A 27,697-nucleotide genomic window follows, 5' to 3' on the forward strand; every position below is an offset into this window, starting at 1 on the left:
TTCTATGAGTCAACTGCACATGACAACCACTACTCTTTACCTGAGTAATGTTGAATTATGTATGGGTGAGGGTATTCAGGTGCTGCTACGTCAGTGGGAAGCCTGTGATTGCCTCAACGGCCTGAGCCTGGCGAAGGGGTGTCATGCGGTGGTAGTCAGCCAACTCCATTGTAAAGGTGGCAGTGCCTGATGTGAGGCGCCTTAACTCACTGGAGTACCCACGAAGCTCAGACAAAGGGCACTCCACACTCACCACCTTCAATAAAACACACATGGTTACATGCCATTAGCACAGGACACTTCACAGCACTTTTTCCTTACCAATTTACTTTGCATGAAATCCATATCCAATCAAATATCACTCACTGTGTAGCACACATTATTACAGTATCTGATTAAGAGTACTGTATAATATTTACTGCTGACAGTCTATGCACTACATGAGCTCTGAGACAGCAAAAACAAGAGAAATGCTCTAATACTTTCAAAAGCAGTGAAGGTACGCCAAAATCACTACTGTATTTTATCCTCAGGGCATTTAACCCCTAAAGACCTATGCCGCACAATTGTGCTTTCGTGTAATTTGACACGCCTGCCTATCCCGCACGATTGATAAAGACACACAAAAAACTAGGGAAGGGTAACTCCGCCCCTTTGGTGACGTATAAGGGATCAGACCAATGAGAGCTAGTATCTGGGGTGGTATGGCGTAATTGGCCCTCTAAGGTGGGGGAGAAGGAACCCCCCCCACCAGCGTCACTTTACCTCCCTCAGCCCCATTGTATCATCTCCACATTGTCCCCTCCCAACCAACCATACCCCAACATACCCCCTACAGTGATATGTGCATAGCAACCCTTCTCCCCTCTCCCTCCTACCCCCTCCCTCCTCCCCTATCCCTCCATCCTCCTCCCCCACCAGCCACACACACTCTACCTTCACTTTTCGCCTGGCTTGTTTTGTTACTAAGGACATATACCAGACTGACATTTCATGCCTAGGGAACACTCCATATTGACATTAGTTATGTATATATAATTATTCACTGTAAATAATGCATTTTCTGTACATTTTCTATTTTTGCCCATGAGGGATTGATGACTTTTTTTGCATCTTTGATAGGTGATTGTGCGATAACTATTTGGTCAATCTGGCTGAAACATATATTTTCAGGTGTGTAAATTCAGTCTCTTGAAATGTGGAAGAAAAATTTTTACCTTGGTGAAAGTTGAAAAATTGACCCTGTTTTGCAGCTGGGGAGACAGACCTGCTGAGCAAATTGCATACTTCAGAGGTTAACCCCTCCTCTGCAAGAGCCGTTCATAAACGTCAATCCCCTTAGGCCCGGGTATTGCCAGAGCTGTTCCTAAACGGCCTAGGATGTTAAGTCCCGCAAAACTGAAATATTCAGAGAGGCAGGAAATATTTACCACGCAATCAGTTCTGACTGTGGCATGTCATGGGAGACCACTATGAGTCATCCACAATGCATCCTACACACGCCTTGCCCCGGCATCAGGTCACCTTTGACCGCATATAAAAAAATTGGCAAATATCGGAATATTGAGAGGCTGCAAATATTTACCAGGTGTCACGAGATACCACTATGAGTCTACCAACGAAAGATACTGAGAGGCGGGATGTCAGTGATGTAGCGAAAAAAGCTGCCTAAATAGTGTGGTCTGTGTGAAATAGATGCCTCGTAAATTACCATGGGTGCGAAAGAGACGCCATACATACAGTATGTGACTAGTGCATAAACAGACGTCAGTGTGTGTACATATTTATAATTCAGTGACAGCGTTGGTGTATAAGTATACTTCAGTGTGATAATAGATGCAGCAAAAAATGTGTGCAATACGCTAGAAAAGTGTCTCTCACTTGCATGTCACTTGCGGCCCTCGCATGTCACTACGCCTGAGAACAGTGCCCACATGCTCATATAACACATTGGGAGCATCACCAGGGCATTTACTTCAGTATACCATGGCCAAACACCAAAGAAAACTGCCTGGTCCCCTATGGAGTGAAAGATGCCTACGGAGTTTACTCGCATATTTCACCTGATAAGCATGGTCATGATGAGGGCCCAAAATTGACCTTTCTGGCTTCTGTGATTACCAATTTGGATGTTTTTATGAGTTTTGCAACAAACCTAATCTATCTGGGCTATAAACAAAAAACTGAAAATCAGCCAGCACTGGGAGGGAGTCAGAAGTGCCATAAGTCGATGGCAGGGGGGGGGGGGGCTAAGCTGCTAAATATGAGATGCACAGCCTATGCTAAATAATCTGGTGGTAGCTTCATTTAGAGTCAAAGTTCAGGCTGAGACTACAACACATATTCATCTTTTCTACACAACTACAATCCATTCCCTGAGGTAGATTGGACTCAGGAGCTTTGGAGAGAGAATAGCCCAAATTTAAACCCCAGACTCTAGGCAGCACTGGCAATACCAAGGTCATAAGGCCATTAAAGAAACATGCTCTAAGATACTGGTGGCATTTTAGTAGTGCTGGAGCTACATGGCACTAAAAAAAAAAAAAAAAAAAAAAAAAAAAAAAAAAAAAAGGCCAAGGCTTTCAAAATGGTAAATGTTACCTTAATAAAATAAATAAAAAACACATATACTGTATATGCATTAGGGGTTAACAACAAGAATGAAATATTCAACTTCCAGTTTATACATCCAATTACGCACTAAATATTCTAATCATCATTCTACTCCATCATGGATGCCTTATACTGTATAAATAACAACACCCCTCACAAGTCCAAAACACAGTCAATTACAGGTGACCAGTGTCCCTGAAGACCCACCCTGGTATTATGTCGATGTGTCATGTTTGTGATGGTGGCGTGGCGGCGTGAGAAGTCTGCCAGGAGGGATGGCACATGACACTCCTCCACTACAACCTCCACATTCATATATGGCTCCATCAATTCCACTCTACACTCCACCAAAGCCTAAAAATGTAAATGAAATTATAAAGTAATCATACTGAAGTGGTTAAAGGAGACTGTTTCTAACCTTTATAGTCTGATGGACTGTCCTCACCAGAACAATCTTGAACTAGCCAGACTAAATAAGGAAATTATATCCTCCTGAAGGAGTTGTCATAATATGCTTAAGCTTGATCCGACACAATGATATTCTATCATCAATGAACATGGTACACATCAAACAGAACTAAGGGTTGTTAGTCTAAACACTTTTAGTGATTTTGCAGTTCCTCTTCCTTCAATATTTATTCTAAGCATCACATCCTACAATCCTGTTGTATGTTACTGATACAAAGTATGTCAAGAATGATATATACCGGTATTTATAATGTACAAAAGACTGCTAAGGTGTCATTAGGAAGCTGAACAATTAAGAGGTGTTATAAAGCCTCTGATGTCAACTATAATACAGCCTCAAGTTATAGTGCAAATTATAATGTCAGATATCTGCCAAAGTCTCATTTGTCCCAATTCCAGTCATCCAGGGGTGATTCTGAGTTCCCACCTTCTGCAAGCACTGGGTTGCTGCAGCAGCTATGAATGTGTCGGATGTGCCAGGTGCCACATGAAGGGCGTGGAGGGAGACCTGGGCACCAGTGACACGACACGCCAGTACTGGGCCACCCTGCAGTCCAGCCCCAACACCACGGTTCACAGCAGACAAGTGAGGCCGCCGTATGGAAGACAGGTTCTGGCCAGTAAAGAAAACCCAACTGTGAGGCCACTCAAATAATTAAATGTTATAGTGGTAGGTGAGGGTGCTTACCATCCACTCGCTTGATGTACTGCTGCTCTTGGGTGACTGCCCTCTCCTCCCTTCCTTCTTCTTCTGTCTTTCCTTCATCCTTTCCTCTTCCTTCTGTCCCTGGGTGACTACACTAAGTGACAAGCCAAATGGTTTCCTGTACACCAGAAAACCATTTACTACATTGGGTGGTAATCATATAATCAAGTTACAGCACCTGGTGATTTAGTGGGTAATTAAGGCGCTCCAATCGGATTAAGCCAATGCAGGTTTATATCCAAGGGATGGTTGGGTTTATTCCTCATGTAATGCCACTCAGGGATGAGTGAGGCTGGTCACTCTTATCTTAAATGTCAGGACCAACTTGCCTAGCCTCGGGCTCCTACGTTCCTCATGGGGCAAGACAGGTTTAGATAATGAATGAATGAATGAAAATGAAAAAAATTTTAACAGCTAATTCTGCATTATGCTTTTTGAGGTTAACTCCCACCACATTACATATTTTGAGGTTAATTTATAATGAAAATATTTGCTGGTTATTTTTCTGTGGTCACACATGAGAAAGACAGTGAATCCAAAGGGTGGATGGGGGGAGAATTATTAAATTTATGCAGTATAATAACACACATCATAATGATTCCACTGAGGTACTTATGTCTAATACCTGGTCACTACAGGCTAGCTAAAGATACACCAATAAAGGTCACACACAGACTCCATACAAAGACTCAGACACAGAAAGACAGGATTAGGTCCTGCATGTTGATTCTCATCACTGGAAATGTGCATTTCTCATGTCATGATCTGAATTAACACTACAAACTGCTGTATTATAACTAAAATTATTCACTGCCTAGAACTGAACTGGTTCACTTCAATTAATACCAGTAATAGACATTATCTAATTTGTTCTCATCAGTTCCAGTCTGGTACAAATGAGGCTTTTCAAACCAGGGTTGGGCCAATAAACAATTTTGCCAATTACCAATTAATCGATAGTCAACAATCATCTGACACTGATTAATCGGCCGATTATTACGAAATTTTAAACTTGATTCATATTCATGAAATTACTGGCAGCACCAAGATAAAGACATTACCCTAATGTTATTTTTGACTTTGTTTACTGCCCAACTGCCACCTCCTGTATGGAGAGCAAATAGTTTTAGTCATTTACCACTCTTCTATAGTCTAGTTTTGCTTTGTTGCAACATCTCATTCTGTGCATCCTGTTGTAATTTGTTAGAATCTGCCATTTTTGTTGTTCTTGTGGTGATCCTAGATGCTACTAGAAATGGTAATGTACAAAAATGTATCGATCCCTCAAGCCCTCTACTAACTTCTTAGTCTGGGATCTTAATATAGTGTGCGATTGCTTTAAATACCACTCTTAATTTCTACTTCCAATTAAAAACACACGTTTTGACTGTATTTTTTTAACTGCACAAAAATATACGAGTTTAACTGAACATACACTTCCAAGAAAACATGACACACCAACAATGTACATGAAACACCGAGTCACCAACACTGCATCTACAGTACAACTGTATTTCTCTACCACACATGCATCAGTAAAAGTTCTTAAATGAAGAGTTATTCTTTCATTCTTTTTTGTTAATCTTTATGAAGAACTATGATAAGATGAAAAACTTGGTCCTTTTATTTTCATTATCAATCTACTGTATTCCATAATATGGGAAATAGTAAAAATAAATAGGAGGAGCACATAAAACTAATACAATATAGATAATGTAAAGGTAACTAATATACATTTGTATAGGAAATTGCATGAAATAAATGCTTTGGAGTGGGTCTCAGAGTTTTGGTAACATCACCATACTCACATACCGACATTAATACGTTACGCAGGTAAGTATAAAAGACAGAAATATGCTTCTTCAACTAACTGGCCCTGATTAATCGGTCAAAAGGGTGATTACCGATTACCTGTTGATTAACTGGCCCAACCCTATTTCAAACATGGAGATTGTTTTACTGAGTATGTCTTATCTAAATTAACCCCAGGAGACTGAAGTGTTATCTGGCCTTGTCTGACCGGCTGAGTAAAGAAACTGAGCTTGGTAGTATAACAGTAATGAGCTTTCTTCGATATACTGTAACCTAACTTACCGTACCTTAGCCTAGGCCTCCTAAGTCTCTCACCTCCTGATTATCCTTTGTATATGCAAGGTAGACTTTGTGGAAGGGTTCATTAGACTGTGGCTCCACTGAGAGTGTTATGCTCACCTGCTGTTGCCTGTCACCTGTGGTGGCATGAAAAGAAGGCTGTGTGAATTGATAGGGTGTGAAGCAGCCTCAAGCCTCTTACAGATGTGCAGGGTAGAGGTGGAATGAGGCTATCCTCTGCTAAGTCATGCTTTAAAGCTATCTAAATTATGTGCAGTAAGTTAGAATTGTAAGTCACCCTTTTTGACATTATTTTTTGCTACTACTGTATTAAATAATAATTATAACTGAGCCTATGCAGGTTTACATCCAAGGGATGGTTGGGATTTATTGCTCACATAATGCCATTCAGGGATGAGTGAGGCTGGTCACTCTCAAATGTCAGGACCAAATTGCCTTGTCCTGGGCTCCTGCGCTCCTCATGGGGCAGATGATGATTATGATGATGATGATAATGATAATATGAATATTGTGAGGAGAAGCACATGATCAGAGATTTGGCACCCCTTTTTAATGTTACAGCATCCGGATTGACTCTATCGGATACATTTATGAGAAGCTATAGAACATGGTGAATGTTTTTTGGCATATCAGATAAAGCCATGATTTCGGGGGCTTGAATGGTGAGTGAATGGATGCGTGGCCCATTGGATTGGATAAATTTGGGCTGTCTGGACATTGCTACTCCTCATACTGCCCTAGGGTGGAAAAGGAGGTCCAGGTGATGATGATGATGATGATGATAATAATAATTCATCCATCCATCATCCAATCCTACATTGCCCCCTTAAGAGAAGCGCAGGAGCCCGGGGCTAGGCAGTTGGTCCCGACATTTGAGAATGACCAGCCTCACTCATCCCTGAGTGGCATTACATGAGCAATTAATCCCAACCACCACTTGGATATAAATCTTCACCGGCTCAATCCGACTGTAGCACAATAATTACCCACTAAACCACCAGGTGCCAAAATTTGGTTATATGGTTACCACCCAGTGTAGTAAATGGTTTCCTGGTGTACAGGAAACCATTTGGCTTGTCACTCAGTGTAGAGTCACCCACAGGCAGAAGGACGAGGAAAGAATAAAGGAAAGAAAGACAGAAAAGGGAATGTAAAGTTACTCATAGGCAGAAGGACAAGAAAAGAATGAAAGAAGGGAAGACAGAAGAGGATGGAAGAAAAAAAGGATGGAGGAGAGGAAAGGGCAGACACCTGACAGAAGCATTGCATCAGGTGAGTGCCCCCACCTACCACAATAACAATAATAATAATAATAATAATAATAATAATAATAATAATAACACTATTACAATAACAGTGAGGAATAATGTGATTACTGAAATGTGCTGAGGATGGAAGTCTGTGGACACCAGAGTTTAAGATGTGTTTGGATCAGTGATGTCAAACTCAAGCCTTCCCAACGGCCACACTTCAGTTCTGTTGATCGCCTGAGGGCTAAAGTCTACCTAACCTGATCAAACTCAGCATAGGTACCATACATAAAAGAAATACATAATGAAGTGAGATATATATTATTTAAAAACAAACATGGTTTGCATGGTTCAGAGAAGTACAGTACACCTTCTAACCCTTGCAGTGGCATTGGCTTCTGCTTCAAGTTTTGATAATGTTTAATTAAGAGTTTTGTGACATATTTGTTCACCAATAACTTATCAAATGGTATTTTTATAAATCAAATTACCAAGAAATATTTCCTAACACTGCTATAATATTGTTCACGTGATCATCTGACAAATTTTAAGGGATTTTCCATATGTTGTTTCTCATATTTTCTTAAGTCATCATGGGTCACTTTTTCCTCTTCAAGAGCCACATGTGGCCCGTGGGCCACCAGTTTGAAACCTCTGGTTTAGATGGTATGGGCATGTGGAGTGAATGGGTGTGAACACTGGGGTGAAAAGGGTATATATGAGAAATCTGATGGTAAGAGGACACATGATAAGCTCAGAGGGTGAATAGATATTGTATGGTAAACAAGTCTGTAAGAGACGGACAGGAGATAATAAGGTTTGGGAACTGACAAGAGATCGAGCTGGCTAGATGAATTTTGTGCAGAAGATAGAATAACCAAGATTTGGCATCCATTTTAACCTGACAATTGTTGGATTAACTCTCAGACAGGTGAGCGTGCAGCTACATGCAGAATGTTTTTTGACCTATCAGGTGGAGTCAGAATTCTGGGGGCTGGAGTGGTGAGTGATTGGGAGTGTGGCTCATTGAGTTGGGACAACTTATATTAGTACAGTACCTCATTTTGCTGGTTCCTTGAAAGCAGTGAAAGCAGTGATAAGAAACAGGGAAGTCAGCATGGAAGTGAAAAAGTTACTACATGACAGTATTGTGATACCAACTCTAACGTACGGAAGTGAAGCTTGGACATTGTTGGAAGGACACAAGTCAAGAGTGAGAGCAGTGGAAATGAGTTATTTAAGAGGAGCCTGTGGAGTCACGTGGAGAGACAGGCTGACGAATGAGGATATAAAGGAGCGTTGTGGTGTGGATGTGGATGTGATAGGAAGCATTATGAGGAACACACTGAGGTGGTTTGGCCATGTGGAGAGGATGGAGGGTGAAAGACTGACGAAGAGAGTGTATGTGAGTGAGGTGGAGGGGGGAAGAGGGAGGGGGAGGCCGAGGATGAGATGGAGGGATGGGGTGGAGAGGTATATGAGAGAGGGGGGTGTGAGTTGGGAGCAGGGCAGTGAAATGGCGGGGGACAGGGCGACTTGGAGGCGATTTGTTTGTGGCCACCCCAAACGGGATTGAGGCGTCTGGCAATAGATAGATAGATAGATAGACCTCATTTTATCAAGCCTTCTTTTCTGGCTCTCAGGACCCTATCTCACCCCACCCTGGGGAGGGAAAGGATGATAACTGTGATAATGATGATGATCTACCTCACAGAGAGAGAGAGAAAAAAAATAATTACAGTTACAGGGAAAGCATCCTGAAGGCAGAAGACAGGGTGACATGGAGGCACTTATGTTTGTGGCCAACCTCTCCAGGATTAAAGTGTAAGGTTATACATGACAAAAAGGTACATTAAAGTTCCATTACTACCCACCAAGCTGATTTGCAAGTCTTCCCAAAGTACAGTACCAACTGCACTGAGTGATTAGTAATATCAGAAACACATCCATGACCTATACAGACGACTGCATAGGGTCTTGATCTGTTCTTCCCTTGAAAATATATGGGTAACCTTCATTCTTTTTCCTTTTGCAATAAGTCCACAGTAAATTAAATAGGGTATAAAATACCCTTCTCTCTCATCTTAAATGTCGGGACCAACTGCCTAGCCCCGGGCTCCTACGCTCCTCATGGGGCAATGTACGATTGGATGATAGATGGATGGATGGATTTACAAGATTCCTAATTTTCATAATACTACTTATACCATCAACAGAATACCCAAAACTTTTACCGGACATTCTCTTGGTTGTTCTCAGACTTTTCTGTTTTAAATGTTCTGATATCTGGATCCTTCTCTCCTCATGTGCAATGAATGGGAAAAGGTATTAGGATGTTGATGATGATGAGCACCTTTCACAGTCCAGAGACTTTAGGGAACTTAGGGAAGTGTCAGTGAGCTTCTGATCGTCAAAATACTAACTCTACACAACTTTAGTAATGGTACATGGGAAACAGGGTTAGTATAGCAACAGTTATAATGACATTTCATTCCACTCATGGCTTCTATATTTGTTTATGCTTGGATGAGACTTGGGGATGCAACTACAATAATACTACATTATTACCGCTGCTACTACTACTACTACTACTACAACTACTACTACTAATAATAATGGTAACAATTACAGCTATTACTAATACTGTATCTGTTCATACTGCAAATACCTCACCTATGGTTTTAGTGAGGGTGTGTGTGATGGGGGTTGAGGCGAGGGTGGGGGTCTCCCGGTACGCCACCAACAAGGGTCCAGTATCCACCTCCACCTTCCATTCACGACGTAACCGTTCAACTGAAACCTCAAGATGAAGCTCACCCATGCCTGGTGTGAATATACAGAGTCAGGTAAGCGAGGTGAGGTAGGACAGGAACAGGGAAAAGAAGGACGGAGGGAAATGGAAGCAAAGGAAAGTGAGGAATAATCTCTCTCTCTCTCTCTCTCTTAATGAAAGGAAATGAATTACAACACAGAAATTTTATATACTGATATATACAGACGAGATCAAAAGAAAACAACAAAGCAGAGCTGAGCTTTTTATGCAGGTCTCAGGTATCTATACTAAAAAAGTACTACCTGTAATTTCTGCTCTATAAAATACAAATTATACTTGATGGACTTCCATCAGTCTCTTCTCTAAAACCCACCCACCACACATGAAGAAAAAGCATACAGGGAACTTAATAAGATGACTACTATACAGGTGATACCATAATAATGATGATGATAACAAATCATAATTATAACAATGACAATGAAAAATAATAATAATGAAAACAAATACATGATACTAACAATAAAGATTAGGATAACAAAGACGGTGATGATAAAGATACAAGTGATAATAATACAGTGATAGTGAAGTTAATTACACCCCCTCTCCCCAAACCCATGCAAAGCATATGAATACACCTGCAAGGATGGTCTGGCCAGTGTCGCTGTCGAGAGAGACGCGAAGACTAGGGTCCTCTCGGCCTAGTTGACTCAGAGCCGTCTCCAGGGCCTTCTGCTGTGATGCCGACCCTGCTTCTATAGGGTGGACAGACAAGGGGGATGTTAATATTCACATTTATACTCTGAATTTGGTAGTCTATTTAAATTTGTTCTTATAATCATCCATCCATTCATCAGTCCATCACTTAATTAATTAAGCAGTCACAGTAACACTTTAACATGCACGTCTAAGTACTGCTGGTGCATTATTAAACATCCATAGGAAGCATGAGAAGCTTTGTGGCATCCCTTCCTTAACAATTTATTTTTCATTTTACACCTTAACATCCACTCGTTTGTTGCTTAAATAAGTTTATTACCAGTATCAACACAGTCTGTATCATTGACACACAAAAGTATGCTGGGGTATACTGTACACATGAAACTGGTAAGGAAGAGTTATTACAAAATCTTCAAAGCAACTCAGAATACCACCCCCCGAAACCTACCAATGGAGCAGAAGAAGACTGGGTCAGGAATGGGCACCCCAACTAGCAAGGCCGGATCAGTATGACCATCCTGCCCTCCGTCTGCATCTCCTCTGTCTTCTGTCACAAGTGCAGTTCCATGATCCTGTCCTTTTTCCTTAGTCCTGGCCCTCAGCTGCCATCCCACCCTAGACGCCACAGACTGACTGGCCACCAATGTGTCCCCTGTGTTGGTACCCTACAAGAGATTCAGATCAACATACACCTCATATCTTCCGCTACTTCAATTTTATCTCCTCTCTCCCTCTCTCTGTTTTTAGCTCTTCCTTATCATAAATATATAAAAGAATCCAATCTCAAAATACCCCATCTTGCTAACCTTGAGTCCTGTAACAACAACAATGTTCCCAGGTCCGACCCCAGCCACCTCTTTGAAGTCATCAGCATAGGCGATAAGGACGTTACCCACACGTTCTGCCTCACCCCGGCTCAGGTTGTACACACGCTGTCCCTGTCACAAGTCACACTGTATGTTATATTAAGTCACAGTTTTTAAGGGTAGATTAGAATAAAGTAGATACCTCAGGATGTACAGACATTGCCCATCATATCACACTCCATGCTAAGCTAAATTAACCCCTTCATTAAGGGTGACATTCCGTTCAGTTTATTCTTGTAGCTATCAGAAAATTACATTTAACTTTAGGACAGGCCTCTAACACTGATGGGGTGTATTACAGTTGTATATAGCCCCCTCATGTTCAGTAAGCCTAGCCTAAGCTGAAAATTTTTTTCATGAGATGGCAAGAATAAGATGAAAAGATATTCTGAGCTCTACAAGTTAAGGGTCATATTCTCACTGCCTTAGCTTTCACAACCCCTGTTTCCAAGTGATTTATTTCGCCTTTTACACCTTAATATTCTCTTGTATGTTACTGATGCAAGCTATGTTCATATTGAAATTATATAAACAGCATATATGACAATGTTAATTAATAATAAGCTCTGGAAACAATGTAATGAAGCTGTCTGTCTCACCTGCCATACAACCCTTCATGAGAGTTGAAATGGTTAACTATGATAAATTATGTAATGCTAGATTAGATATGATAAAGTTACATTAGGATAGGTTACATTAAATCAGCTAAAAGTAAAAAGGACAGTAAGTTAGATTAAATTAGGACAGGTTAGGTTAGGCCAGATTAAAGTGGCAGCTGTGAAAAACAATATTTATTGCAATACATTATGACAAATAAACTGACCATAAAAAAATATTTTTTAAACAGGATCTGCAATAGCAAAGCAAGTCCCATTTTACCTCATCAAAGTGTAGGGTCCCAAGGCTAGGCAACTGTAGCTGAGGAAAGTTTAGGGTAGATGGCTGGCAGTACAGTACATTAAATACATCAAAAAATTTAATACTTCAGGAAACCTCTATCTACTGGACACACTAATGCAACTTTCATTACTCTTCCACCTCTCCTCAACCCTATCAGGCAAAGGCATGCATTTCTAGTATATTCCATAAAGTAAATGAATGCATGACAAACTATATCTGAAAAATAAAGACTACAATCATACCACACATTATCAAATTTGACCTTGCTGTGTTTACATATGTTTTCATTGCAGACAAGGAACAATAACTCAGAATTTACAAAGATTATAAACATCACACTGCAAACCTTGTCTTTCATGCAGCAATAAGATGTATACCAAAAGAGCAATATAGCTACTTTAAAAAGCTTAACCCCTTCTTCATGACAACTTCTTAAATCGTAATCCCCTACTGGCTCATCAGTATACAGTATTCTGATAAAGAGCACCATTTCATACAGGTTAAAAACACTATAATCTCCTTATCATACCCTTCTCTTCCCTTCCTTTGCACAACATTCCTGCTGTATTGACCCTTTCCTACTCCACTCTTCATTTCTTTTTCCCTTCCCATCCATTGCACATTTTTCCCACCCTACCTTTCCCTGTTACTCCCCCCCCCCACCTTACTTTACCCTTCTTTTCCGTTCCCCATTATTCCCACCCTACCTTACCCTACAAACTTCCCTTCTATAATTACCTTTGCTAAAGTTCCAGAGTACACCCTAATGAAGGTGAGAGCTCCACCACGCTGAGGTTCATGGATGGTCTTGAAGGCGAGAGCACAGAGGTGCGGAGCATAAAGTGGGGCAGGGACTGGGGCAGGGCGGTCAAGGGGTGAGGGCAGGTACTTTATCAAACCATTGAGAATGCACTGCACCCCTTTGTTGTGGTATGATGATCCCACCAGTACACCAACACCTGTCTGTGTTAATGCAGGTTGGTATTACTTCATCACCATAAATATGCCCATTAAACTGGTCTGTCTCATCATCATCATCTTAAGTACCCAACTTGCTTGTCTGCAGACCCTCAGGATATGATGAATTAGTATGAAATAAATTGTTTATATGATGACTAAAAGGTTAGGATATTTTTCTCAATATACAGTGCTCGTCAGAAGTATTCAGCGATGTCCGCCGGGCGCGCAATACTTATGGCCCAAAAAGAATCACCCCATTTTTGGGGGTAAGAATTGAGCCACAAGTTTGAGCTCCGAGCATGACGTCACGGTAGCCTGAGGCCTTCTGACGCGCTGGTTGGTTCCCGCCTCAGTTGCCCACGGGCTGCCTGAGAGAGAGGAACTCCGCCGAGTGTCCCTCTCAAATTGCGCCATTTTTTACCGAGTGTCCCGCAGTGTTTTGGCCTTCAAAACTTTGTTATGGCACCTATCCGTGAACTATCGAGTGAAATCATATCCCAGATCATTGCTCTAAAGGAGGCAGGCCACCAGACAAAGGAAATTAGTGAATTGGTTGGTGTGGGACGATCGACAGTGCGTCGTTGGTGTGCGCGGTTTCGGGAGGAAAACAGTGGTGAAGTTCCCACAAAGAAACCGAGGTCTGGTAGGCCTAGGAAAACTTCCCCAAGGTCTGTTAATGTTTTAAAACGTGCAGTGGAGTTTAATCCTTGTGTGAGTGCAAGGAAAATTAAGGAGAGCAACCCAGAAGTGTTTGGTGAGGTGTCAGTGAGAACAGTGTCTCGTAGGGTGCATGAGCTTGGTTACACAAGTCACAGGCCTGTGAAAAAGCCTCTTCTCTCTAGCAGCCAGAGAATTCGTAGGCTTGCCTTTGCTAATAAATATCTAAATTGGGGTGAGGAGCAATGGTTGTCAGTGTTGTGGTCTGATGAGGCAACGTTTAGTGTTACCTGTAACAGAGGAGCATGCAAAGGTAGTGACCCACTTGACCCACGGTATGTAGAAAGCACAGTTAAACATCCTGATTCACTCATGGTATGGGGTTGTTTTTCAGGGAAGGGTTTGGGGAAGCTTGTTGTACTTCCCAAGAACCTCAGAGTGAATCAGGATGTTTACCTGGAGCTTCTGTGTGATCATTTACCAGACTCCTTCGAGCTAACAGGTGCACGAGTGTTTCAGCAGGACGGTGCACCTGCTCACAAGGCCAAATCGGTCACCAATTGGCTTCGTGACTGCGAGGTATCATTCATGACAGACTGGCCAGGAAATAGCCCAGACCTCAACCCGATTGAAAACCTCTGGTACCTCGTAAAGAAGTCTCCAAGGGAAGGACGTGAGCTCTCTGCCTAAGCTGGAAGCCGCCATTTGTGACTCCTGGGACAAAATACCCCTCCAGCACCTCAGGAGCCTCGCCCTTTCACTTCCAAGACGTCTCAGGTCCGTGAAGAAACGTAAAGGCTACCCTACGAAGCACTAAAGGTAAATAAAATGCATTATTTATATGTTTTTTCAATGTTGAAAGGTTTGTTTCTCAGGAGGGACGCAGGGCGCCCCATACTTCTGACGAGCACTGTACGACTGCATTTTTGCTTATACAATCATCATGATCTTGTGCGAGGCCTCACTAGTTGATGTATGATCACTTTTTTGTTAATACAGTTTTCAACATGCAAGCTTACAGCTATTTGTTTGTAACTAGATGGCTTTGAACTCAGTCACTATTGGGTGTGTTAATGTCAGTAATGGAACAATAGTGTGTTGTTGGATTTCATGCAGCAAGTAAAGTGTAGTGAAATGAAAAACAGTAACTACCAGCTCAGTGAGTTAGAAACTAACTTTTAGACTTAATTTTGGTGGTACGCAACAAGTGAAATGAAATAACTACCAGTTTAGTTGAGTTGGAAACTACAGTAATTTTTATATTTATTTTTGGTGGTCAGCAGCAACTGAATTGCAGTGAAGTGAAATAGCAACCAGTTTAGATGAAATGAAAACTTTTTATACGCCATTGAAAGGGTGACTTTTGGCCAAACACATATCCCAACTGAACCCATTTTATAAATGGCTCCTTATATGATAAATCATTATGTGTGATAAATCATTATCCGATGGATTTTTTTCAAATGAATCTTCTTTGTATAATAAGGGTGTGCTGTACAGTTTGTTCACCATGCCAAGGTATCATCATTACCCTAAGTACAGTATGCCTATCATGCCTACCTGTATCATCATCATCACCAACCTAAGCAAATCCACTCCTGTCTCTAACCATGTATGTTGGTACCACAGACTCCCAGCCCATATACTGTACAGGAATCCCTAACTTTACGAGTATGTTGTGTTGCTGAAGAAACAATCATATAACAAACCATAGTATATCAAAAACATTATAACACATGGGTCAAGGGGATACATGTTTTGCCACTGGCCACTCAGCAAAGATAAGTCTAAAAATTAGTTTCCAACTCACTTATACTATTTTTTGTAGTTATTTCACTTCATCACACTTCACTTGCTACTTTAACTCCAAAACATTGTTGTTTAATCACTAACACTGCAGAGTAACAACCATGATGGCCAAGTGATGGCAAGATGGCACACATGACTCAAAACTGGGTTCTGCTCAGATACAGTGTGAGCCATCACTGAACAGACAAATGATTGTAGGCTTGCCTGTTGATGACTGTTGAGGCTTCATAGGGGAACAAAGTAATCACACAAGCAAAAATGGTGATCGTATATTGACCTCTGAGGCTTCACAGGGGGTCATAGTCATCATGTACATGAAAATAGTGACCTTACATTGAAAAAGAGTGCCAAAATCAAAGATCATATAGGTGAACAATCGCATAGTGGTCAGCTGTAAAACAAGGAACTGCTGTATATAATTATCCTCTGCAAATCAAGTGTGTGAGCCAGGGTATAACTTATCTCTCACCCCAGCCAGTGTAACCCGCTTGAGTGCATTCTCTAGAAGGTGTCCTGGAAGTCCATCCACACTCTCCCTCGCTACCACCTCCTCTGCCACATCATCATCTAAGTCACCCAGTGCCTCTGTCAGCCTCCCTCGTGCCTCACTCCATTCCTCCCAGCCGTCTTCACCCTCTTGCACTTCATGGGTTTTGTAGTTACGTCCATAGTCCCTACGGTAAGGTAAGGTTAAGTTAAATTAAGGTTGGTTATATTAGGTTAGGCCTGGTTAGGTAAAGCTACAATAGATTAGCCCTCACAAATTACAGGAGAGTGAGGTATGGTCAAACATCATGTTGGGGTGACCTTTCAGCATTACCAATGGTGCGATGTTTCTACAAAAGATATCTGGGTTGACAATGTCTGAAGTGGTTAGATATCTGTATTCATAAGGATAATGACTACATCAGCCATGGGCTAAAGCAAAAGGAACAAAAATCTGGACAATAAAATTTTTAGGTCTAGCTTTAGGAAATGGCTGAGAATAGTACAGGGGTTGTGACCTACACTTCTCAGAGAATGACTGGATGAAGTCTTGATGTATGGTCATTTTCTACCTATACCTTCCTCTTAATCTTGAAGATAATTTTATATTAATCAATACAGTACTTGTTCTTACATAAACCCCATCCATGAAGGATATCAATATACAAATTATCTAACCTTTTAGTTATCCCAAACCATTCTCATCATATACATGTGCATGGTTTGTTATTCACATTACCTAACATTTACAGTCATCTCAGATCATGTCTCATATGCACAAGAGTTATTATTCAAATACTAAATAACCTTGTAAGGTCATCCCAAACCATCATCTTCATGCATACAGGACTGAATATTCTTAATCTAACAAGGTTATTTTGATTTAAATCAAATGATTTAAATTATGCGATTTAAATCAATTTAAATCAATGAAAAAATCATGATTTAAATCAAATAAGATATTTTATATAAACACAGAAAAAGATGATGACTAAGAATGTGATCAATGTGTACTGTAGAGATGCATCAAGTCTAATTGTCCTGTACGCTTCGTGTACTGATCTTAAATCAAGTCAGGCACCAATGAACCACTGCCTTCTGTTACATGGCAAATATTCAGAAGTTAAACACAGGAAAGAAGGTTCTTTTGTTGATAATATCAAGAAATGTGATTATGTTCAATGCTGACAAATAAGCTCTAATCTTCTTTGAATACACAGTAACATGATTCACTCTAATGATTATGATCCAAATTTGACGAAATATAAAAGACAAGTTGTTAACTTTCATCAGTATCTGACATACAATGATGCAGCAGCATGAGTAACCTCCCCCATACCAAGGAGTGCTAGCCCGTGGTGCATATGCTTACTCCCACTTCCCACTCACATTATTACAGTATTTTGTAAGTTTGTAAGTGGGGACGCTCATCATCCACTCACTCAAAGTAATGCTGCTCTCAAGTGACTGCCCTTTCCTCTCTTCCATCCTTCATTCCTTCCTTCCTCTTCTGTTTTTCTTTACTTCAATTTTTCCTCTTCCTTCTGCCTATGGGTGACTCTGCACGCCTTCTTCTGTCTTTCTTTCCTTCATTCTTTCTTCTTCCTTCTGCCTATGGGTGACTCTACTCTCAGTGACAAGCCAAATGGTTTCCTGTACTGCAGGAAACCATTTACAATGCTGGGTGGTAACCATATAACCAAATTATGGCACCTTGATGGTTCAGTGGGTAATTAAGGCGCTCAAGTCAGACTGAGCTTGTGCAGGTCCGTAACTGAGGGGTGGTTGGGGTTTATTATTCACGTAATGCCACCCAGGGATAAGTGAGTGGTCATTCTCATCCTAAATGTCAGGACCAAGTTGCCTAGCCCCGGGCTCCTATGCTCCTCATGGAGTAACACAGGATTAGATGATGAATGAAAGTAAAGTTTGTTTATTTGAACTTTGATATACAATCACGCCTAATGGATGCACTGCAGCAAGTGGGAGGAAAAAAGACCCAGTATAGTACTCTTTTGACTGAATTCCCATAACTGACAACAAAATATTGTTTCACTTACCAACACTGGCAAAGGTTTAGTACAAGAAAATATCTTCATAAAAGTGAAAAAAAAAATTGATTTAAATCATAAAAATCTGATTAAAAAAAAAAAAATTATTTTTTTAATCTAAAAGAAAAAAAAAGAGGAAGGTCTAACCCTACAGGGTAACCTCATATCATGTTCCTCACAGCCTATGTACAAGACTGACTACTCAATTTAAATAATCTAACCTTTTAGGGTCATCCCAAATCATCTTCTTCATATGCACAAGGTCAACTACACCTGCAAAGTCACGCCCTGCTCCAATGGGCACCTGCAGAAGGAGTGGGGTGGCTGCTAACTTGTGCCTTAGTTCCATCAGGCACAGGTCCACACTGGCACCAGGACGGTCCATCTTGTTGAGGTACACTAAGCGTGGGACCTTGTACCTGTCAGCCTGCCGCCATACTGTAACACTCTGAGCCTCCACACCTGTTCACACAAATATGATTACAAAGTATGGTCTGACATACACATAAACAATTAAAGGCCAATGACACAACATGCACATGATTATGACAAGTGATCCTACAAAACAAATTACATATGATAATTATGAGCCAATAACAAAACTCATACACAGGACTATGCTCTAACAACACAACTCATACACATGATTATGAAATACAATCCACCAACACAACATACACGATCATGTTCCAACAACACAATACACATGATTACGTTCTGACGACACAACACATGCTCAATTACAATCCACTGAGACAAAATACACACAATTGCGAAATACAATCCAACAACACAACACACACACGATTACGAAATGTAATTCAATTATATACTACCGTACACTGAAGATTACAATGTAATGAAACAACACATAAATCCATCCATCCATCTATCCATCATCCAATCCTACACTGCCCCATGAGGAGCATAGGAGCCCGGGGCTAGGCAAGTTGGTCCTGACATTTAAGACGAGAGTGACCAGCCTCCCTCATCCTGAGTGGCAGTATGTGAGCAATAAACCCCAACCATCTCTTGGATATAAACCTTCACTGACTCAATCCGACTGGAGCTCCGTAATTACCTACTAAACCACCAGGCGCCAAAATTTGATTATATGGTTAGCACCCAGCGTAGTAAATGGTTTCCTGTTGTACAGGAAACCATTTGGCTTGACACTCAGTGTAGAGTCTCCTACAAGCAGAAGGAAGAGGAATGAATGAAGGAAAGAAAGACAGATGAGGGAGTGTAAAGTTACCTGTAGGCAGAAGGATGAGGAAAGAATGAAGGAGAACACATAAATACACACACACATATACAAGATTTACAGCTGAAAAGCACGTCATACAGATGACTATGCTTCAATGAGACACACACCTGCCAATGATAAACAATGCCACACATCCTGCATTTGCACCAGCCATACACAGTTATGATCTGACATGCCACATGTACATCTGACAATTAACATTTCATTCTCCATCTGCCCAAACACAACAATTGGCAGTCACAGTCACCCCTTACTCTTTCTCACAAAATAGCTAGGATCCAACATTCTTCCTCCCTCCCCATCCCCTTCTCTTCACCCGCCTCACCAGCAGATGCATCAAGGATAGCCAGAGCGCCATCAAGGACCCTGAGAGAGCGTTCCACTTCCATAGTAAAGTCCACATGGCCAGGTGTGTCCACCAGGTTGATCCTGTGACCCAGCCATGAGAAGGTGATGGCAGCTGAGGAGATAGTGATGCCTGCAACACAAACACATCACAATAGTGAAGTAAATATGGTTAGACATATGGAAAATTTAATTCCATGAGGTCAGTATGCTTCCTTCAGCTGAATAAAATTACATGGTAGTAGCCAGAATAAAACTTGCATGTCTCAAGTTACGGCCAGCATTTGGGAGTAAACTGAAATAACCTTTACACCTGGCGTTGGAATGATTCCACAAGCTAAATAAAACTGTCTGCAGTCAGAAAACAAACAAACAAACAAACAAAAAATTGTGATGTCAGTGAATGGATTAGGAAGGGAGAAGAGTTACTGTGGATGAAAGGCGGCTACAAGGCAAGATACTGTAGAAACAGATGGAAAGATGGATGCTTTGTTATGGCTAATGATATGCCCATCTCTCTCCCAGTCCTAACTCTTGTTAATTCCTCTCTCCCAATCCTAACTCCTCCTGTTACTCCTCTCTTCCAATCCTAACTCATCTTACCACCTTTCTCCCAATCCTAACTCACCCTGCCACCTCTCTCCCAATCCTAACTCACCCTCCTAACACTCTCCCAATCCTAACTCACTCTGTCACCTCTCTCCCAATCCTAACTCACCCTGCCACCTCTCTCCCAATCCCAAATCACTCTGCCACCTATCTCCCAATCCCAGCTCACCCTATGACCCTTCTCCCAATCCCTACTCATCCTACCACCCCCCTCCCAATCCCTGCTCACCCTATCACCCCTCTCCCAATCCCAACTTACCCCAATTACCCTAAGACCCTTTCCTCCTTACTGCTCCCACTCATGCTTTAACTGAATCCCTCCACGACCCTCTCTCCTCTTAGGTCCCCTTCATACTCACCTCTCTCTCGCTCCTGACTCATGTAGTCCATAACTGTGTCGCCATGGTGCACCTCCCCAACTGAATGTGTCAGTCCACTGTAGTACAACATTCGTTCAGTTGTTGTTGTCTTGCCTGCGTATAATAAGGGTTGTATTCATAAACTCTTCTAACTTTAAGCTGTATATGACTCTTTGTATGGTATATGGTTCATTGATATGTTTGTCTTCATTCATACAGCTAAACTCTTCTAAGCTTAACCTGCGTATAAGGTCCATATTCTTGTCAGTTAAGGAAGCTCACTAATACCCTTTCCTAAGATACTGATTTTGTTTATTACACCTTACTGTCCCCTTCTGTGTCACTTAAATCCTTCTAATATCACCATACACTGCATAAATATTGTATAAAAGGATATTAACCACCCATAACCAAAAATAAATCATTAAAGAAGAGGTGTTAGGGAGCTTCATTAACTAACAAGAACACCAGCCAAAGGCTGCTTATACATAATGTTTGTCTTCACTCATACTGCTACCAAACAATTCATATTTTGGATGCTACCAAACAATTCACATTTTAAAGGAAACACTGTGACAAAATATGCAAAATACAATAATTCATGGCAATAACTAAATATCACGGAGATATAAATTCTGTACATTGGTTATGACCTCTTACAAACCAAATTCTTAAGTCCTTGTTATGATCCTTAAAATATGATGTTATTTTTCTGTTTCATTTTTCATTCTTGGTATCTCCAAATGATTATATTCACCTCAGGATAGATTTAGAACTACTGTAGAGGGGTTAGATACAGCCTCCATTAAGTATTCTCTACTACAGAATTCTCTTAAACTGAAGAAAATTGTTTGGTGGTGGAAGGAATTAAAAAAAAAGTTGCCTGACTAAAGATATTAAGCTGTCTTTCTGATGCTCTTGTTTGTCATCAAATCCACAATATATCATACACGAAATGTCTATAAAAGTTCCATTCCTACCTAAAAAGATGATTTCCCACACTCTCCTAATATAAACTCCCAACTTTAAACAGTACAGTAAGACCTCACTATAACGGAACAATTGGGGCCGAAACCATTCCGAAAAATGCAAAATTCTGATAAAAGTGACATCCGGACTTCCCCCTGCTAATCCGGACTTTTTCCGATATATCAGACATTAATCCGGATCACATGAAAGGTATTAAACTGTTTTGACTGCCATTGCAGTACTATACTGTGTTATAACCACTACATTAAGCAAATGGTATAATATATAATACTATATTATACACTGATAAACATGTCTTTTATTTACCTAATCGTGGTGAACACACCTGAAGTGGTCAGGCAGTCCAGACTGCTTCTGGCTTTATCAGACTTTTTCTGATATATAGGAATTTAGTCCGGTAGCTCCTCAAGTCCGATAAAGGCGAATTCCGGTCTATTGAATTCCGTTATATCGAGGTTTTACTGTACTAATTGTATAACGTGGTGGCTCTGCTGCCTGGTTATGTAAACATTCCTCATCTCCTTCCCCAACCCCTAAAAGGCAGGTGGACTACAAGTGAATGGCAACTTCAGCCTGCTATCCACCAGGTTCATGTTCAGATAAGCCTGGGGTTAACAACAACAGCAACAACAATAAATATAACTTGGAATGTGTAGCAGAAAGCCCAGAGAATAATCAGTATCTGAGAGTATAATACAGTACTAATACCGATATGTCACTGGCAAATGTGACAGTCATCCTGGGAGGAATGAAATTACAGTAGCTCCACGTTTGACTGAAACTGAAACACACCATTTACGATGCAATACCTGACAACCTACAAATGCACGTCTCTCGACAACTATTGTACTCTATAGGGGTTCTACTGGCAGCATGACTTGGTTTTCCTCTTCCCACTATATTCAGTGTTATTCTATCTTGAAAAAAGGCATCAAATGCACTAATATTATTAGGAAAGTCATAAACAATGACTGAAAATCATTAAATGGAACAATCTGACAATTAAATAGAAAAAGGTACAAAGATGATGAAATAAATATACTGAAATCTTGCATTCTAATTAATCATTTTGTTGGGGCTGCCTGTGCTTGACACTTTAGCATACAAATTAAACAGGCACATCCTAACTGATAACAAACTCTGCTAACGCAATGTTAAGTCATTTCAGTAATGAAAAGATATCTCTACTCTCTCATTTTCATGAAGAACCCCTCCATCCCCAACTGTAACACTATACCTGCGTCAATATGGGCCATGATGCCAACATTGCGGATGAGTGCCAGGTCCTGCAGGTGGTCCTTGGCTGGGGGCTGGGGATGATCACTGCCATTATTCTTAGTACCTGCAGCTCTGGATGGAAGGATGGAAGAAATGATTAAGAATTAGCACCAAGCCATAATATGCCTATATAGCACTGTGGAAGTAGAGGGAAAATAAAGACCGGAAGAAACATGGAAATATCAAGAAGAGAGGCTAGGCACACAAGCAGAAGAGGACAGTACGGAGAGAAAGACTGGAGACAAAAAGACCCCTTCTGGTCACCTTTACGACATACAAGAAGACTGGGGAAGGCATCAGGTTACTAGCCATTTAATCAGTTGAGTTCAAGCTGACACTCTCACACTGCTACAATCTTAACCCCTAAAGACCGCAATTATTTTAAGCAGGATACCTCCCACAACTGCAATTCAAGGGTGTTTTGGTGACTTTCACCAATGGCAAATTGATTGTGTTCTGGCTAAAGAGGAAGAATTTACACACCTGACAACACAATCCGCATCCCCATAGGCCTAATGGTTACCCGCACAATCGCATGTCAAAGTTTTAAAAAAGTTTATAATAGTTACCCCTCGAAAACAATCGAAAACGTGAAAATTTTGATAACCACTGGTACCTATTTTTCTTACTGAAACAGGTCATTTCAAAGTGTTTTGTCACACCAACCATGAAAACAGGTGTATGTAGATGTGGGGAGATTATTAGGTTGTGGGGAGATAAAGTAGACTGTGGAGAGTACAGTAGGCCTATAGGTACAGAAATAACCAGCTTTTCGCATGAAAAGAAAGTACTTCAGTGTGTTCTGTAACATCTACCATGAAAACAGGTGTGTATGTAGGTGTGGGGAGATAACTACGGTAGTGTGGGGAGTAGGCCTACAAGGCCTTGGTGGTACTTGGGGAGAAAAATTTTGGCAACAACCAAATTCTCCTGTGGAAACCCTCCATTTCAATGGGATCTCTCATATCAACCATGAAAACAGGTGTGTATGTAGGAGTGGGGAGTAGCCTTACAAGGCCTCATAATCATTCAAAAACTAACACAGACACATATAAATGTTTATAACCATCAAGGACATCAAAATAAAACTGAATAATGCTATAGATGCATGCATATGAAAAAAAAAAAGAAAGCAATAATTTGTCTCTAATTTCTCCTTTTACTGTCCTAACTTATTACTGTATTACACTTATCATTACACATTTATCACACATCATTACAATTATCACATTATCATGACACTTTATCACACTTATCATTAAAATTTCGGCAAGAACCTGATACCTCTCGGGGGTCTGTAAGGGGTTGGAAGGGTAGTGAGGGACAAGGAGGGAGGGATGGGGTGGGGTTTGGGGGGGACACAAGGCTAGCAGGGTGAAAGGAGGGGCAAGAGTGGGTGGGAAGGGACACAGGTGGTGGTGGGAGGAGAGACGCAGGTGCATGGAGGGGGGGGAGGGTGATGGGGGACAAGGAGGGAGTGAAGGAGTGGGGTAGAGGGTGGCATGGAGGCGGCCCAGAGGGGGGGTGCCCCCCCACCGCCCGGGTTGGTCTGATCCCCCCTCACGCCACCTCAGTGGTTTCTCATTGGCCTGAAGCCATGTATGTCATAATCGAGGCAGAGGAAGCGCTCCACAGTTTTTTACAGGCCTTGCTCAATTGATGCGATTAGGCATTTTGGCATAAAACTCAAATCGCATCAACTGATGCAATTAGGCTTTTAGGGGTTAAGACATATCTTAGATTTCTTTTCATTTTTTTTTTCTTTTCCACCAAGAGCTTCCAGCAACTGTAGGAAGGTAAGTAGCTGGTTTTGGCACTTGGTTTAGCCTAGCTTCCATTCCATACAACTCACAAGATGTCCACTACTAACCTCAGTAAAAAGCTTCCTTAAGAGGCTGCATGATGTCATATCTACTGTATGTAGCTACGTACCAAATGTATGTATAAATGTACCAGTATGTAATGATATCCACGAGGAAAAAGGAAACACAAATTATTCTGACCACTTTTGTGTATTTACATCAGGGGAGATCAATGCATATGGTAAACAGTCATTATATTTACTACTTGTTTTTGTTCTTTCATCATTCATCATCCAATCCTACACTGCCCCATGAGGAGCGTAGGAGCCCGGGGCTAGGCAAATTAGTCCTGACATTTAAGATGAGAGTGACCAGCCTCACTCATCCCTGAGTGGCATTGCATGAGTAATAAACCCCAACCATCAACTGGATATAAACCTTCACCGGCTCAGTCTGATTGGAGTGCTGTTATTAACCACTAAACCATCAGGCGCCAAATTTTGGTTACCGTATATGGTTACCACCCAGCGTAGTAAATGGTTTCCTGGTGTACAGGAAACCATTTGACTAGTCACTCAGTGTAAAGTCACCCACAGGCAGAAGGAAGAGGAAAGAATGAAAGAAAGAAAGACAGAAGAGGGAGTTTAAAGTCACCCATAGGCAGATGGACGAGGAAAGAAAGAAGGAAAGAAAGACAGAAGAGCAAGGAAGGAACGAAGAATGGAGGTGAGGAAAGGGCAGACACCTGAGAGCAGCACTACATCGAGTGAGTGGATGGCGAGCGCCCCCACCTACCACTGCATGTTAAGAACATTAAATATGGCTGGGTACTGGCAGACGTCGGTGGGATATGTACGCATTCAAAAATCCTCATTTATAGCTTTCAGACGTAAGTTTAAAAAATCCCCAATAGTTGCAGTAACCCAGAAAAAATAACAAGTAACCTGTGAAAGACTCATTTCAGTACAAAATACGGTATTGATATGCTTTACTTGAAGCAGCAGAAGGACCTTACCAATTCATTTCATATTCCTCCAGTTTGTTTGCTGCATAATTCTGACTCTTTTCTGGGTTGTAAATTACCTTTTCCTGTCAAAAAATTTCCCTCTTTTTATCTTCACATTCCTTAAACCATACCTACGGTTGTTTGTTTACGGGGTAATGGAAGAATCTTATTCAACGTACTGAAAGGTGGATTTTGTTTCCCAACTGGGTGTTAGTTAAGCAAGATTAAATCATTAGGTACAACTAAGCCAAATTAGGTTAGGTTTAGTTAAACACTTAGGTCAAGGCAGTCTCTTCCACCATTACACTTGACAAATCAAAAGAGTTGACACAGCCGAACACAGCTAAAAACAACTGGGAAAATAAATTTTGCAAGAAACGTTTGGTAAATATTTCCTTTATTGCCATTTCCTATTTCTAGTGTTTTTTTTTTTTTTTTTTTTGTTCCATTTGATAGTTTTTTTAGTTCATTTGAGTGTTCTGAGGCCTCATTTGTTGTGCATATGAATAATAACCATAATATGACTATGACAATCTGATCGTAAATATTAGTAATGGTGGAAGGGACTGGCGTAATCTCAGTGTTTAACTAAACCTAGCCTAACCTAGCTTACCTGTACCTAATAATTTAATCTACCCTAACCTAACGAAACCTAACTCAACCCAGCCTAACCTAACCTAACCCAGCATCTAATTGGGAAGTTGGGAAACAAAATCCACCTTTCAATATGCTGAGCAAGATTCAGTAATATTCATTTGCAAAGAAAAAACACACTACAGGCATACACTATATGACAGCAAAAATCCACTGGGTACGGTAAGACTGCCCGCTAAAAAAACGACAATACGTAAAGGAAATAAATACCAAAAGTTTATTTTCCACCCAAGAAATAATTATAAAATTATATCAGACTACCAAAGAGAACTGATTTCATAAGGTGCTTCTACTGCTTCAAATAAAGCATACCTTTACCCAAAACATGGAAAGACTGTGCCCATTTGGTAAATAATTAATATAACTGTTAACTCTTAAAAGCTAATAATGGATGCAATCCCTGACGAAATGAAAGAAATCCATCACTAAATGCAGGGTCAATGAACCCAACGTTTACTTTCGAGTTGCGTCATGTCTACCTTCAAGTTACATAAGAACATAAGAACATAAGAAGAGAGGATAACTGCAGTAGGCCGGTTGGCCCATGCTAGGCAGCTCCTAACACCAAAGGGCAAGCACTTATCCTTTAAACACACTTACCTGATAATACCCAGACTGAATCTGCGTCTGCTTACTCCAGCACGAGATAAACTGTGGCATGATCTATAAAGTACAGGAATCAAGGTCATATCAGCAACAACGAAATCTTGATGCCGACACCTATTGTGCCACTTTCACATTTAATTATGCGATATAACAGTCTTCCACAATAAAAGTAAAGTCAAAGAAATCTTCAGCCTTTACACAAATCTGCACAAAACTTCAAGGAGGATAATTCCTCTTCTTATTAGTTACTCAAAGCAAATACAGTATACCGTTAAAGAGTTGCGTTGCTTTAAAGATGAACACGTGCGTGACGGACGCTGGATTAGCGATTGTAAATAGCAAAATCACTGTTCAGAAAATACATAGTTCTTTTAATCACAGCATCGTATCCCTCACCCAACACGCTAAAC

At 40.9% G+C, this 27,697-nt stretch overlaps 1 protein-coding gene across 1 annotated transcript; it reads right to left on the reverse strand.

The window, feature by feature from the left end:
- mRRF2 (mitochondrial ribosome recycling factor 2) lies at positions 1-27,390 on the reverse strand. The gene is made up of 15 exons (XM_080280212.1): positions 27,282-27,390; positions 23,179-23,291; positions 20,952-21,065; positions 19,964-20,116; positions 18,593-18,833; positions 16,304-16,508; positions 13,147-13,371; positions 11,449-11,580; positions 11,091-11,307; positions 10,561-10,677; positions 9,823-9,972; positions 5,915-6,015; positions 3,509-3,694; positions 2,821-2,967; positions 1-256 (listed from the first exon to the last, which is right to left on the reverse strand). Exons 1-15 carry the CDS (start codon positions 27,368-27,370, stop codon positions 86-88), a joined length of 2,361 nt encoding a protein of 786 aa, XP_080136338.1. The 5' UTR covers positions 27,371-27,390; the 3' UTR covers positions 1-85.
- Between the last annotated feature and the right edge of the window lie 307 nt (positions 27,391-27,697).

The sequence above is a fragment of the Coenobita brevimanus genome, chromosome 84 (genome assembly GCF_032717465.1).
Source record: "Coenobita brevimanus isolate Jiangsu-jjx chromosome 84, ASM3271746v2, whole genome shotgun sequence".
NCBI lineage: Eukaryota > Metazoa > Arthropoda > Malacostraca > Decapoda > Coenobitidae > Coenobita > Coenobita brevimanus.

Excerpts from the sequence above, each read along its gene's own strand:
- mRRF2 (XM_080280212.1), bottom strand. The coding sequence starts at position 27,370 with ATGACCTTGATTCCTGTACTTTATAGATCATGCCACAGTTTATCTCGT. Across the intron at positions 13,372-16,303 it reads AGCGGGTTACACTGGCTGGG|ACAGGTGTTGGTGTACTGGT; the intron begins GTGAGAGATAAG and ends GCATTAACACAG. Across the intron at positions 6,016-9,822 it reads CACCCTCACTAAAACCATAG|GTGACAGGCAACAGCAGGTG; the intron begins GTGAGGTATTTG and ends ATGCCACCACAG.